This window comes from Pezoporus occidentalis, unplaced genomic scaffold, assembly GCF_034315485.1.
Source record: "Pezoporus occidentalis ecotype Australia unplaced genomic scaffold, CSIRO_AGI_Poc_V1 ctg92, whole genome shotgun sequence".
NCBI classification, from domain to species: domain Eukaryota; kingdom Metazoa; phylum Chordata; class Aves; order Psittaciformes; family Psittacidae; genus Pezoporus; species Pezoporus occidentalis.
Genome location: NW_026916284.1, coordinates 1,631,666 through 1,645,784, shown reverse-complemented (window position 1 = coordinate 1,645,784; position 14,119 = coordinate 1,631,666). Strand labels below are relative to the sequence as shown.

The following is a 14,119-nucleotide window of genomic DNA, read 5'->3' as shown; positions in this document are numbered from 1 at the left end:
CCCTGCCACAGGCAGGGACCCCTTCCACTGGAGCAGCTTGCTCCAAGCCCCTGTGTCCAACCTGGCCTTGAGCACTGCCAGGGATGGGGCAGCCACAGCTTCTCTGGGCACCCTGTGCCAGCGCCTCAGCACCCTCACAGGGAAGAGCTTCTGCCTAAGAGCTCATCTCAGTCTCCCCTCGGGCAGGTTAAAGCCATTCCCCTTGGCCTGTCCCTACAGGCCGTTGTGAAAGGTTTATGAAGGGTTATTCTTTTAAAGGTACACTTCTAAGAGTCCCTGTGACCAGCTGCAGCTGGTGAGGTGCTGCTTACATAGATGAAGACTTTAGAAACTATTTGTCACTGTAAACCCTGACCAGTGCCTTCTCTTCCTACATTCACTCCAGTGTGATGACGGAGAACCAAACCGAACAATGATGAAATGAAGCGTGGTCCTTCCTTCTGGGACTACAGTTTTGGGAGGTTTCAGTTCAATCTCTTCCTCTGCCATAAATTTCCTGTGTGACTTAGGATAGGTCACGTAGCATTTGTACGCTTCAATTTCTCATCTAAAAAGTGATATTGGTGCTCCATCTCACAGGGCTTTGGGGAGGATAAATCTGTTAGCTGATAGCAAAACCTTCACAGCCTGGTGGTGCTTGCTGCAAAGAAGCCAGGGAAAATGAGGCAGCTGTGATAACTGAGCAGGCAGGTAAACACATAGGAAAAAGAAAGAGGGAAAACCACCATCTCCTGGTGCAAGGAGCACTTTCTAGGCTTGATTACAAGAAAAATGATTTCTTTTGCACTCACAGAGAAGCCTTCAGGACCTTCCCTGTTATTTTCCTCCCCAGCTCTGTGCTCCTTAGGGGCTGGCCCCTGGCACACTTGGCAGGGGATGGTCCTAAGCAGAGCCCTGGGCACAGGCAGGGCTGGCACAGAGCCCCCAGGCCTGCAGTGCAGGGGGGAGGCTGCAGTGTTTAGTCTGCTGGGCACATTCCTGTGTGCTGCTAAAATAAATACAGGATTATTAAAGGAGCTCCTTTTCCTCACTCGCATCAGCCAGGAATGCCTGGGGCTCCTGAGGACGCCAAAGGGATGGGGATGGAGGGACCCTCAGGATGGAGGGGTTTGGACAACTCTGGCCAGGACCTGCCTGGGTTTGGTGCTCAGGATTTTCATCTTGGATGCTGAATTGCCCTCCAGAAATGTCTCAGGGAACCCCTTGGGATTCCTCCGTATCCACAGCCTGGCATGCTCTAGAACATGAAGTTTTAACAGCGGAAATATTTCGCCAGGGAAGGAGAAGGGAGAACAAGAGCAAACCTCACAAACAGTTGTTTTCCTGCTTTGCAAGCAGCCTTAACTTGAACCATTGCAGCCAATTCCCCCGGGGCCCATCCATCATTTTCAACCTATCTGGAATCTGCAGGAACTTTTTCCCTGAACATTTCTGAACTTTTCAAATAGTTTGGTGGGAATTTGGTTTGAAACCTCAATAGTTGTTTGCGTTAAAGCTGTGCCAGCGGGTCTGGCCTGAGGGTCCCAAGTGCCTTCAGAGGTTTGGACTGGTACTTAGATTGCATTTTTTAGCCCTGCTCCTTTCCAAACGATCACAGGAATCTCTGCAGTTTTATTTCCTCAACTCGAAGGAAACAACAACCAAAAAATACACTGAGAGCCTCTGGTTTTTCAGAACGTTGAAGGGGAAAATAGAACTTGGCGAAGGATGCTGAGAGGCTAAAACTCAGGGTGGACCTGAACTCTCTTAAATCCTTCTGCCCCTTTGAGCCACAGAGTTTAGTCTGACGCTGATGCTGAGGTTTGGGGAAGAGCCAGGAGCCAAGTGTAGAGTGAAGGCTGCTGAAGGGGTTCCCCACTGCTCCCAGTCCCACTCACAGCCACCAGGAAAGGTGCCAGGTTGTCCCGAGCCTTCCAGACCTTGGCCTATGTCCAAGGACATCGCTGCATGAGACAACCTGCCTTCCTTCCCTGCAGAGCCCTCGGGTCTGGGCTCACCAAGAGAAGATTCAGCAGGGCAAGTGCCTGCACATCATCTGCACCTTCCTTCCTGCAAACTGCATCATAATAAAGCAGTACTCCATACCGTATCCCTTTTTCCATTTCACCCTTCACTGGATCATTTTATGCATCTATTCCCGTTGCTAATTCAAACTAATTAAAGTATAAAACAGAATAATTTGTGCAATTGCAGAGCTCCCCTCACCATATTGTGAGTTATGTTCCTTTTCCGTTAGCGCCCGGTGCGAACAATTCCCCTCCGCACCGGCTGAATAGCCGCCAAACTCATTTGCTGAGAAGACAAACTATTGCAGCAGCCTGAGAAAGGGGGCAAGAAAGTAAGTTTAAAAGCTCCAGTAGAGACAAAGAGGAATCTGAGGTTTGCTTTTGGATTTCATAGAATCATGGAGTGGTTAGGGTTGGAAAGGACCTTCAAGATCATCTAGGTGAAGCTGAGCACTGAGTGGGACAGTCCAGATTTCTCCTCCAAGTAATATAGTCTCTTGGGAATACAAACACCCAGTGCACTGCTGTGCTGAGTTTTGTGTGTATGTGCACATCAGGGAAATACTGGGAATATTTCAGGACTGTGGTTGCTTGCCTAAAAATGAAACAATAGATCTGTGCAAGCAGAGGAATTGGAAAGGGAAGCAAATGCTGAAGCAAACACATGGGAACCCTGCAGCTGAAACTGGCAGGGGAAAAAAAAAACCTAATACAAAGAAAAAGCAAAGCAAAGCAAAACAAAGCCTGAAAGCAACCCTGGCAAGTGCTTGGAAGGAAAAAAACCCGTATGAGCAATGTCTAAAATATAACTCATTTAGCAAAATGAATCACTGTCCCCAATGTTGAGTTTTAACATTACCACTTCTTGCAGGATATTACTTTGTAAGCATTCATCACCTCAAAGACTCCTGCACTTAACTCCACACCTTTGAGTTGTGTGTCTGTACGTAAATCACAGCAAGGGCTGCAGGAAGATGCTAGAACCAGCCTGGACACTGACCCACCAGCTGCAGCACTGCCACAGCTCTGCATGCTGGGGTGTGTTTGGCCAACTGATGTTTATTAACGTATCCTTCTTTTCAGGAGATATTGTTAATGATCTCAGACAGGTTTTTAGCTGAATTCCTCCATTATTCTTAATTGACCGTAGGAGGAAATTGGACAAAATGTGCATCAACTCATAAATTTTAGGAGAGTGCAGCATGAACAGGGGGTGATGGAAGAGGACAGCATAAACCCACAGCCCTTCCTCCAGGCCAGCAGCTCCTTCTGCAGCTAGGACCCCACTGCTCCAGGGGGATTCTCTCCCCATCCTACTCTCCCTCATTCATCCCACTGCTCTGCTCCCTCTTTGCCCCAGCTTATGGCTATTTCACACCTCTCTGGCAGAGGCTGTGGAGGAAAACAAGTGGGATAAGTGTGTTTAGACACCCCAACATGCTGGAGCAGTAGGAGGTCCCAGCCAGGCTGCGAACGCCATGGGTCAAGCCATGAGCTCTCCTCACCCGCATGGGCGCTGGCACAGGATGACCCAGTGGAATAGCTCATGGGAAGGAGGATTAGCTGAGCCAGTCCCAGTGGTTCAGCCTTTGCTAACATTATATCCAGCTAACTGGCTGTTCAACTAGCAGATAACGTAGGTAATAAATTAATCAGTTCATATTTTCCCTCCTGATGACTCCAGACCCTTTTCTCCGCATCTCTTGCATTTTTTATTGTGTTTTCTCAGTTCTTTTCAGGACACCACCAGTATTTACAGCCTCGCTACTCCAGAACTGTTGGACTTCCTTGTTTTTCTCAGCCCTCACCCCAATTCCAGCTTCTTCTAAATCACCTGGGCAGTTCCTGCCTGCATCCCTCTCAATCAGTCCAAAGCAAAGTAGTTTTCACAGGACTTAAACATCTCAGGGTTACAGGACATGGAGACACATAACAAATTATCCTCAGGGGCTCCTGCAGATCTGCAGCTCCTGACACAGGGGCATTTGCAAAGCAAATATTTCACAGCTAACAGAGCAGATGAAAAGACAGCTTCTTTACCTAAAGCCACAATGATGTATATGGGAGAGTGAGGGGGGAACCGCACTCGGTGGGGGGGAAGCAACAGGTCTGAGTGAGCTCCAGCAGCACTGCCTCTGCCCTTCATGAACATGCTGGTAACCAGGTTGATCATAGCAGGGATTGGGTTGGAAGGGACCTTAAAGCTCATACAGTTCCAACCTGTATGGGCAGAGACACCTTCCACTAGAGCAGGTTGCTCCAAGCCCCACAGTAATGATGCTACAGCACTGGTCCTCACTGGTAAAAGACAAGGTGAGGGTAAAGCAGCTCCAAGCATCTTACACAGCCTCTTCCACCTCTTCAATCTAAATAACCTCCACCCTCCTGCTGCCCTTCTCACCACAGTGTAAGAGGAATCTTTAGGGACCAGCATTCATCTTCACTTGCCTCCTACCAGGCACAGCTCTGCTCATACCACTCTGCATAAAGGTCTATGAACTATATCAACCAGGTATAAAAATGTCCCATTGGCCACAAGAAATCCCTCAGGTGCTCTGGTGGGTGCTTGCTTAAAACTAACAAGAAGCCTGCACCATCTAAACCCTGCTTGCATCCCCCTAAAGCAATGGTACCTGCAATGGGCATGGAGGGGATCACCATCACACGTAGCTCAGCAACACACATGCAGGCAGAATGACCATGGAGCACTTGGTACTTGCTCGAGGTGCAAAGGATCCTCAGTACATCTCAAGCTACAGAGGTCTATGGCCTCCTAAGCTTGGCTGTGCTAATTGATGTTATGTGCATTTCACTGGGTGATTATGTGCCATTATTCCTAGCAGGGGAATGGTGAGGTTCCCAGTTAAAGAGCAGGATGCTGCTGCTACATACTGTATAAAACCAGACTGAAATCATTCCCCTGTGGCAGAATAAACCACGAAGTAACTATGGATGAGCTGAGAGCAGCAACATTTTGGAAGCAATGAAATGCACAGGGATTTTGGAGGCTGCTCATGGAGGATGAAAGTTGCATTTGCAACATGTTGGCCAGGTATCTCATTAGGAAGGTGCTGCTTCACCCATCAGGGAGCAGACCCGCAGCGCATGACCTCAGCCCTTCATCAAATACTGTACGTGATTAGCACAACCAAGCGGTGGGTGATTAGCTGAAAGAGGTGTTGGAAAATCAAGATGGAAAAACATGTCTTAGTATGGTGTGTCTGCAAGGCAGCGAGAGGAGGGGAGTGCCTGCTCCAGTGCCTGGCTCCTCTGCACCTGCCTGCACCCTGTGCCCATCGCTGCCTCCGGTACTCACAATCCATGAGTGTGAGACACCCCTGCCCCAGGGCTGACAGCTCTGAGATTGGGAAGGGAAGAGACCTCTGGAGAGGGGCTTTGGAGAAGGCCCCGCAGGGACAGGCCAAGGGGAATGGCTTGAACCTGCCAGAGGGGAGGCTGAGATGAGCTCTTAGGCAGAAGCTCTTCCCTGGGAGGGTGCTGAGGTGCTGGCACAGGGTGCCCAGAGAAGCTGTGGCCGCCCCATCCCTGGCAGTGTTCAAGGCCAGGTTGGACACAGGGGCTTGGAGCAACCTGGTCCCTGCCCATGGAACTGGATGAGCTTTAAGCTCCCTCCCAAGCCAAACCAGTCTGCGATTCTATGATTCTCTTGGGCCATGTTTCTCATCAGTAGCACAGGATTCCTTCTAACAAGCCCTCCTACAAGTATTTTGATCACGCTGGTTTAAATCTCATGCACAGAGCCCTTGATTAGGTGCTGAAATCTTCTGGAGACGGCAATCCCTGCCCTGCCATGTGTTTGATGGAGCCTCCGCTCGCTCCCACATTAAAAATAACAAAATTTGTTCTTCTATCAAGAGCTGCAAAAATCTTTGGCCCCAATTCTGCTGATGCCAAGATGATGATGAGGAGATTATATAAAACTCTGTGCTGAAGTATGCCCACCACCTCTCACAGGGTTAGCTCGCGACGGCTGAAGGTGTACGTGGGAGCAAAGTCAAACCTGCTGCATGCAGAACCAGCGCTGCAACAGCTTGAACTTGCACAGGGAGCAGACACAGTGCCTGGAAAGGGGTTGTAGCTTTGGCAGCGTAAAACTGCTCTCATCCTACAAGGCTGATTTAATTGAAATGCACTGGGCTTTCATACATTAAAAGCACAGCCACCTCCCTGACACACAGACAATTAATGCTTCAGGACTGCATTATAAAGCCACCTTTTCGCCTCGCAGTCTTCCTCTCTGAAAGCAAGACATTCTAGAAGGTTTTCTGCAGGGGGGTTGGTGTGTGCTCCTTGAAACGCGCAGCATTAGAATGGGATGATTTTTAGTCTGGGGGAGGGGTTTGGTGTCAGCAGGATATTTGTCACTGGTTTTGCACCCAGTGTAGCTCAGCTAAGGCAACACGTCTCCATCTCAGCTGCATGCAAGGTGCTATCCAAGCCTTGCTCAGCTTGTGGGCAGAAGCAGCATTGGCTTGGTAGAGCAATGCTGAGGAATGAATTTCTGCTTCAAATAGGATCAGAATCATAAAGTCATAGAAGCACACAATTGGGTTTGGGTTAGAAGGGACCTTAAAGCTCACCCAGCCCCAACCCCTGCCACGGGCAGGGACCCCTTCCACTAGAGCAGCTTGCTCCAAGCCCCTGTGTCCAACCTGGCCTTGAGCACTGCCAGGGATGGGGCAGCCACAGCTTCTCTGGGCACCCTGTGCCAGCGCCTCAGCACCCTCACAGGGAAGAGCTTCTGCCTAAGAGCTCATCTCAGTCTCCCCTCTGGCAGTTTTAAAGTCATTTATCCTTGACCTATTGCTGGGAGAATCGTTCCTCTTTTGCTCTAAGAGCCATCTGAAACCAGGTGCAGCAGGAAGAGCCTGTAAAGCTCCTAATAAGCCTCTTAAATCATGTGGTTAAAGAACTCAGAACAAGTGGCTGGAAGCAAAGTTTCTTTATCCTCCTCTCCCCCAGACTGGGCTGTGCAACTGTTGCTTCTGTGCTTTGTGGGAGTGAAATCAAATGTCAGATATTCTGCTTTGGAAGAAGTTGGCAACGAAACATGAAAGGCTCATGGAGAGCTCAAAAGGACTGCGCATAAACTGGAGCGAGGCACAGACAGGGCTGGGATGGGAGCCAGGGGGAGGGGGGGAAGGACTCGCCTACAACCACAACTCCAGATTTTAGGATGAAGCAACTCCTTTCCTAAATGCATTTCAGCATAAAGCTGATCCTGGCTGCTGCTAGCACAGAAGGAAGATGGGCTTCAGACCAAACGTTGCTTCTACTCTTTGTGGGAAGCATCCACACATCCCAGTTTATTCAGCATATTCAGCACAGAGCATCGCGTCTCATCGTGGGTCTGTACCTAACACCAAAAGACCTGCTCCCCATCAGCACTGGGAGCACGCATTCCTCATCTGAATCCCACCGTAGAAACACCTCAGTGTTTAGCACAGCTGCTCTCTGTGTCATTTTACTGTGGCAGAACTGCATTTTGCTCCAGATTTCAAGGCTTCAGAACGCATTTTTACTGCACATTCCCAGTACTTCTGAAGGGCACGTCCCACCCTTTCCCACCAGCCCTCTGAAGCTGGTGGACCTTTCTCCTTCTCTCAGTTCTGACCCCATTTCAATCATCAGGCTCCTTTATATAGCACTGCAGGGAAAATATATTCTACCCTTCACTTTGCTGAACTATCACATTGCCAGGATTAGGGCAGTGGGGTCACAGGAGCTGATGAAATCCATATGTAATGGCATGCCGGGACTTCTGGACCCAAAGCACGCACCTCTACGAGGGCAAAAGGCAAATCCCATAGCATTTCCCGCAAGGAATGAGGGATCTTGTCCCCGTGCTCCTGGAGTCTCCCCAAAGGCGAGTGCTTTGCCAGAGCCGTGGCTGGAAATTGAATTAACGTTCCAGGAATATTCTATTATTTGCTAATTCCCTTCCCTTCGCTTTTTGTTTCACAATTAAGCAAATTAGCACTTTGATGAATATGAAGATGCTCACGCCTCATAAAAGAGGAGCTGGAGGCATTCCCTCTGGATTTTCCTCTGAATGAAAACAGTTCCTCAACTGTTTGAGATACACACTGGATGCTTTCCTCCCCAGTGAGAGCACGAAGGAGCACATGGCTCCTGGAGAAGATGACCACAGCATTAACATTCTAAGTTCACTTCAAAAGTTTGCATAGATCCTCATTATTACCATGTCATCCAAGTCCAAACTGGAACGGGATCCTAAATTTGTGGCCATTAGCAGAAGTGTCTATCACCGAGTTGCTCTAAAAAGCATCAGATGCCTTCTTTGGCCAGAGGGATTCATTCAGTTTAAGTCCTTTAGCAGGTAGAAGACTCTGCACCCTTCTAAAGAATTTATTCCCTGGCCTTAAATCCCTTCATAACCAACTTAAGTATTTCCCAACCTTTTTGTTTTGCTGCAGGTTATCAAAACAGCTTTGCTGGCTTTGGGAGGAGCTATAAGCTCCCTAGTGCAAAGCGAGCTGTTACGATAGCTGCTTGCTCTCTTATCTCCACCAGCAGATCTTTAAGCACTTCCCACTGACACCTCTCCATCGCATCCCTCTGGGAGCAGGTGGGAGGGAGGACAGATAGTTGTTCACCAGCAGATGTGGAAAGCTGTTAGTGACCAGAGGGTGAACTCAACACACAACAACTTAATAGCAACCTTCAGATGCAACCCCTCTCCTGCTTCCACCACCCACAAGGCACCAGCTCGATTAACCTGAATTACACAGTCGTGAGTAAAATGCTCAACACTCAGTGAACCCAGAAGTCTGGCTTAATGGTGGGCACATCATGTGTTTTCTTGTCTCAAAGAACTGAAGGTCCCAGATTATTTACCTCATGCTGGCTCCCCAGCAGACGCTTGTGGACCATTGGCCATTAATTCCCATCATACACATTTTGGTGTGCATTTTTGGTCCAGGTTGGGCACCATCAGAACCAACAGGGTAATAGATAGCATAGCACTTACTCAGTGCTAGCATTGCTTGCAGAGCTCATGCCCACACCACGCTTGGTCCCACCTCTGTGCACAAGCAAGACACACTCACAGCCACTTAAAATACACCGGCAAGTAAAGAAATAGATAGAGCCGTCATAAAGGATGCTCTGACAAAGCAATGCAAACCCACAGCCTGCCAGCCTCGCTGCAGGGAGTGAATCCGTAATGCCTGAGGCTCAGGATCTCTTTATCTAGACAGGGATGGTTCAGAGCCTCAAACCACAGCAGCTCAGCTCTGTTTCCATCACCTGCAGACAAGAATACATGGGCACAACTCCCTCTCCTGCACGCTGATGACAATCCCTGGTCAGAGGCAGATAAAACTGAGCTTCTGCTAGTGTTCCATCTACATGCACTGATCCCAGCACCACAGGGCTCAACACTCAACCTCCGCTCCCTGTGCTCCAACAACACACTCCTTACAGAAGGAACCCTCAAGCACGGAGGTATGGAAGCAGACACCTTACCTGTCGCTCTGACATGATGTACAGATACTTCTGATCGATGGAGAAGGCCATGTCTCGAAGGACCGGGCTCCCGTCCTTGAAAACTGTCACCATCTCATACTGAATTCCACCATGGGGAGGACCATCTGCTCGGATCTGGAAGAAGCACAAAGAGATTACAGGTGATTTCATAGCAGCCAAACTCTGACGTTACTTTGGAAGGGAGGAGGATGAGGTAGGAAAAGGCATCTAATACAAAATCTCAGCACACAACCTGGAGACGCAGCAAAGAGCTGGCAAGCAACGTATGGGCTCAGGTAAAACAAAGGCTCCTTCTCCACAGCAGTTGGTGAATTCACAAAGAATGAGGCTCAATCTTCACCACCTCTTGTTGCCACAGAAGCCTCCTGCAACACCATCTCTGCCTTAAACTTGGGAGATGCTGCTGCCGTCCCATTACTTTCATATTTGCAGGATTCAGCAAGGTGAAACCAGCCCAGCCTGGGCTCCCAGTAGCCATCCACCCAGCCAAATGACAACTCCCTCCTCCTGCAGGAAAACCTGCCCAAGCTGTGACAAATCCCATCCCTGACAGGAGCGGCCGCTGTTGAGGATACGCCATCTCTCCCAAAAGTTAATGATTTATGGCCTTGGGGGCTGTGCAAAGGGGAAGGGAGGAGGATAAACAAATCATTTACATTGTCTTTCCCACCAGGATTTGCATATTTGGATAATCATTTGATTGCAACACGGTGTCTACAGAGCTGCAAACAGTGGCAGCCGCAGGCACGGAGGTGAGAGCAGACGGGTGAGCCAAGGCTGGACAACCTGCTCTAGTGGAAGGTGTCCCTGCCCATGGCAGGGGGTTGGAACTGGATGGGCTTTAAGGTCCCTTCAACCCAAACCATTCTAGGATTCTATACCATCTGCTACAGCCTCATGCTGAGCTGTGTTGCCTCGTCCCCTTTTGCTGCTCGATTACTCACTACTTGGCTGTGGTACAGAGGAAGAGGCACCAAGAACCAGCTTGGACAAGCCTGAGCCTTCAGAAGAGGCAGAACGGCGCAGCAGAAAGGGACATCTATTTTCCTGCTTCATGTGCCCAGGAGGTAAGAAGCAGGTTGTTAAGTATCTTAAGATTTATCTGAGAAACATGCCATCCCAGCTGGAAATACAAGGGTATCTTCACACTCACAGAGAAGAGAGGCTCCCCTGCACCCTCCTCCGAATAAATCCTCCTCTTGGAAAGAGCCCTGATGCCTCCTGCCATGTAAAGGCATACTGCATACACAAACATGTACTTCCTGGATTTCTTTTTCTCCTTGCCCTCTGAGTTCTGAGTGACATATAAGAACATCAGGTGTGAATCTGATTTAACACCCACAGGCAGATGCAGGCTGCCTCTGGCAGGATTAAGCAGGCAGCCCAAGCCTGGCTCAGGAGCCCTGAACTTTCAGAAAGGAAATTCCCACAGAAAAAGGCAGAAGGTCAAATCCTGCTTCAGCTGCACTGTCCAAATTAGGATATTTCAATGCTTTCATGAAACACTGAGAACTAGAGGCAGGTTGACACCAGGATGAGATCAGTGCCTTGCATCACACCACATTGCGATGCAAACCCAAGCGACCCATGCTGCTGCCAGAGCCACTGCTCGAGCGTGCACCACTGCTATCTCCATGCCAGCTCGTGCAATGGACATAGGGATAAGCCTGCAAAATCCCCTGGGGAATTAATAGCCAGGAGGCTGGGCTGTCAGTGACACACAGAGTCACTTCCACACAAGCACCTGATTAATGGGCCAAGGGGAATGGAAACACTGCACATGAAGGATCAGCAGCCTTTGTGAGAAACAACTGTTTTTCAGAGTTCCCTTGGGGCACCAGCAGCTCGTTAAATTGAGCTTCTTTCTAATAATGAGGTCAGACAGGGCTAATAAAGAGAGATACCACTGGACAAGCCTTGTGCAGGCCAATTCCAACTGGGAATTGTGGGTCTGTGCTGGAGACAGCACTACATCCATGATGCCTCCTCCAGCCTGGAGCTGTGCCTGGTATGGGTGTCCTGGGACACAGCTGGGGCCCTGCACAAGGTGCTGGGTGCTGCCTGCACCCTCCTGCCTCCCCCATCGGCAGGGGAAGCAGGCTGGGGTCTCTCACTGAGCCTGTCAACGTGAGATTGCTCCATGCTGTTCAGGGACTGCAGGACAAGAGAGCAGAGCCCACTGCTCTCCTGTCCCATGGGAGGACCATGGTGTGTGTCGTACCCACATGGGTACCCAGCGCATGGTGCCCGAGATGCACCCCCAGACACCAGGATGCTCCACTGCCTCTCTTCCTGAGGGTTTGGTTTCCATGACAACAAATGATGATGTCAGGGAAGAAGGATGATTCCTGTGAATGCGGAAGAAGAAAAAGGATCATCTCCACAGCAGGAAGCTTCTTGTTGATGTTTGGGGAGAGAAATAATTCCTCTGCCTAACTTGCAGGTGCTCTACCGGTGCCCAACATCTACTGACCCAGCAGCAGAACTGGGGCACAGTCCCAACCCTGCAGGTCTGGTTCACCCCTGAGCCCAGGCTCCAGGCACCAGTGATGCAAGAGAGCAGAAGTGCAGGATGGAGCTGGGCTGCTGGTGGCTGTGCTACTTTACGTCCACTAACAACTACCAGCTCTTCTTTTCTGACAACATGATCAAAGAACATGGGAAGGGTTTAGGAGAAAGACACAGAGGGAAGCAGGGCAGTTGGGAATGAGTGAGAGCACAGTGAAACAGGGAGCAGGTGGGTATGGGGAGAAGCACACGGGTGCAATGGAAACCAGAGGTATCCAGGATCAGAGACATGCTCAGCCACCTGAGAGACAGCCGAGACCCGGAGGACAGATCCCAGACTCACACACTTGGAGTTGGAGAAGTCATTTGGGAAGGATCACAGACGGGTTTCTGCTGGAAGGAACCTTAAAGCTAATTTAGATCCAATCCCCCACCATAAGCAAGGACACCTTCCACTGGAGCAGCTTGCTCCAGGCCCCTGTGTCCAACCTGGCCTTGAGCACTGCCAGGGATGGGGCAGCCCCAGCTTCTCTGGGCACCCTGTGCCAGCACCTCAGCACCTTCATAGTGAAGAATACAGCACTTTCCTAATCACTCTTGATAGATGTTTACAAATATGGCTCACGAAGTGCTAATGACAGCATCTGCAGATCCAAACAGCATCCCTGAAAAGTGAAACACCCAACATCCCTGCTCCACGTGATGGAGCAGAACGCTGCTCAAGTCAGGGAGCCTCAGCTTCCCTGCAAAGGCACCATGCAGACTTACGTGTCCAATTCCCCCACAGTACAGACTGCAGTCACCAGCTCTGCATTATCTTAAGAGATTAGCAAAACACCACATTGTGGCACGTCTACATTGCAGTGCAGCACCCATGTATAAGCCATTCAAGGATCCAACATGACAGGAAGCTCCAACACACCCACTGTACTAGTTTGCCAGGCATTTTGCCCAGCCTATGTCAGAGGTAAGATACGTCTGAATTCCCTTCCAGTTTCCCCCAGCAGGCTCCCATTAGAAGGCACTGAATCTGTAGGAACTTTCCATGATTAAATTACCTGTCTGTTTTCATTCTGAGTGTTTCAATGAGTCTGATTCATGATGAAATGACTGCTGCCAGAAGAACAGCTGAGTAAGCCCATGCATGAAGGGACTGATTCCCCACCCCAGATCCTAGATACGAGGCCACCCGTTAACTCCTCAAGAGCTGCAGCTCCTCCCAGTGTATGCAGGTACATGATGGGAGATGGATCCCTAAGCACCTTGCTGAGGGCTGCCTCCCATGGAGGCAGTGGACAGGATCCTGACATGATGCCCTAGGTCAGGAGGCACCACGCGCTGGCTGAGCATGTTTGTCTTCGTACCTAACGGTGGCAAAGCGAAAAGCCCAGTCAAGCCTGGAGCCTTAGGACTGCTCCTTTCATGCTAGGCCTTCCAGCCCTCCAGGGTGGATACTATCAAATAACATTGCATTTGTGTAAAACAGAACTCTATCAGCCCTGGGAATGCGCGCTGGAGCGTTACTGCATCTACTGCCTGAAACAGAAATCAAAGACAACACAGAGCAGCCTTCACGGCCAAGGTGCATCTCTGCAGATCTGCCACCTTTCTGCCACTGACACCTGCAGCTCTTGGGCATTTCCCATTCAAGCTTCCCATAAAGCTGCACCATGGATTTCTTGCTTCAGCACTGGAAATACAGTAGAAAAACTGCTACTGGCAGCAGGCTTCTGAATGAGGCTGGAGCATGGTATAGTGTAAATAGCCTTCCCCTACCTCCTGCTGTCCAGGGCTCTGTGGGGGCATTCCTACCTAGACCTGGTAATAGAGGAAGTTTCCACGTGCAAGATACTCAGCGATGCTAAAGACAGGACAAGATAAATCCATACGACTCCAGATTTTCTGTGTGCCTCCTCCAAATACTGCTTGCAAGAAGTATTTACTTTTACTAATCGGGTTCAATTAAAACCAGGCTATTCTACATTCACAGCAGCCTAAAAAGGGTGAGATGCACACGATGAGGTGGGTGCCACTTTTGCTGTCACCCTCTCAAACATCCTTTCTTGCAGTATCAT

At 49.7% G+C, this 14,119-nt stretch overlaps 1 protein-coding gene across 1 annotated transcript in view; it reads right to left on the bottom strand.

Annotated features, from left to right (window-relative positions):
• The window catches only part of PLXNA2 (plexin A2), a 244,365-nt gene that overhangs the window by 87,082 nt on the left and 143,164 nt on the right, over window positions 1-14,119 (bottom strand). Inside the window, exon 12 of the mRNA XM_062605617.1 lies at window positions 9,516-9,650. Within this exon, the coding sequence (XP_062461601.1) occupies window positions 9,516-9,650 (135 nt within the window). The remainder of the gene's footprint in view (window positions 1-9,515; window positions 9,651-14,119) is intronic.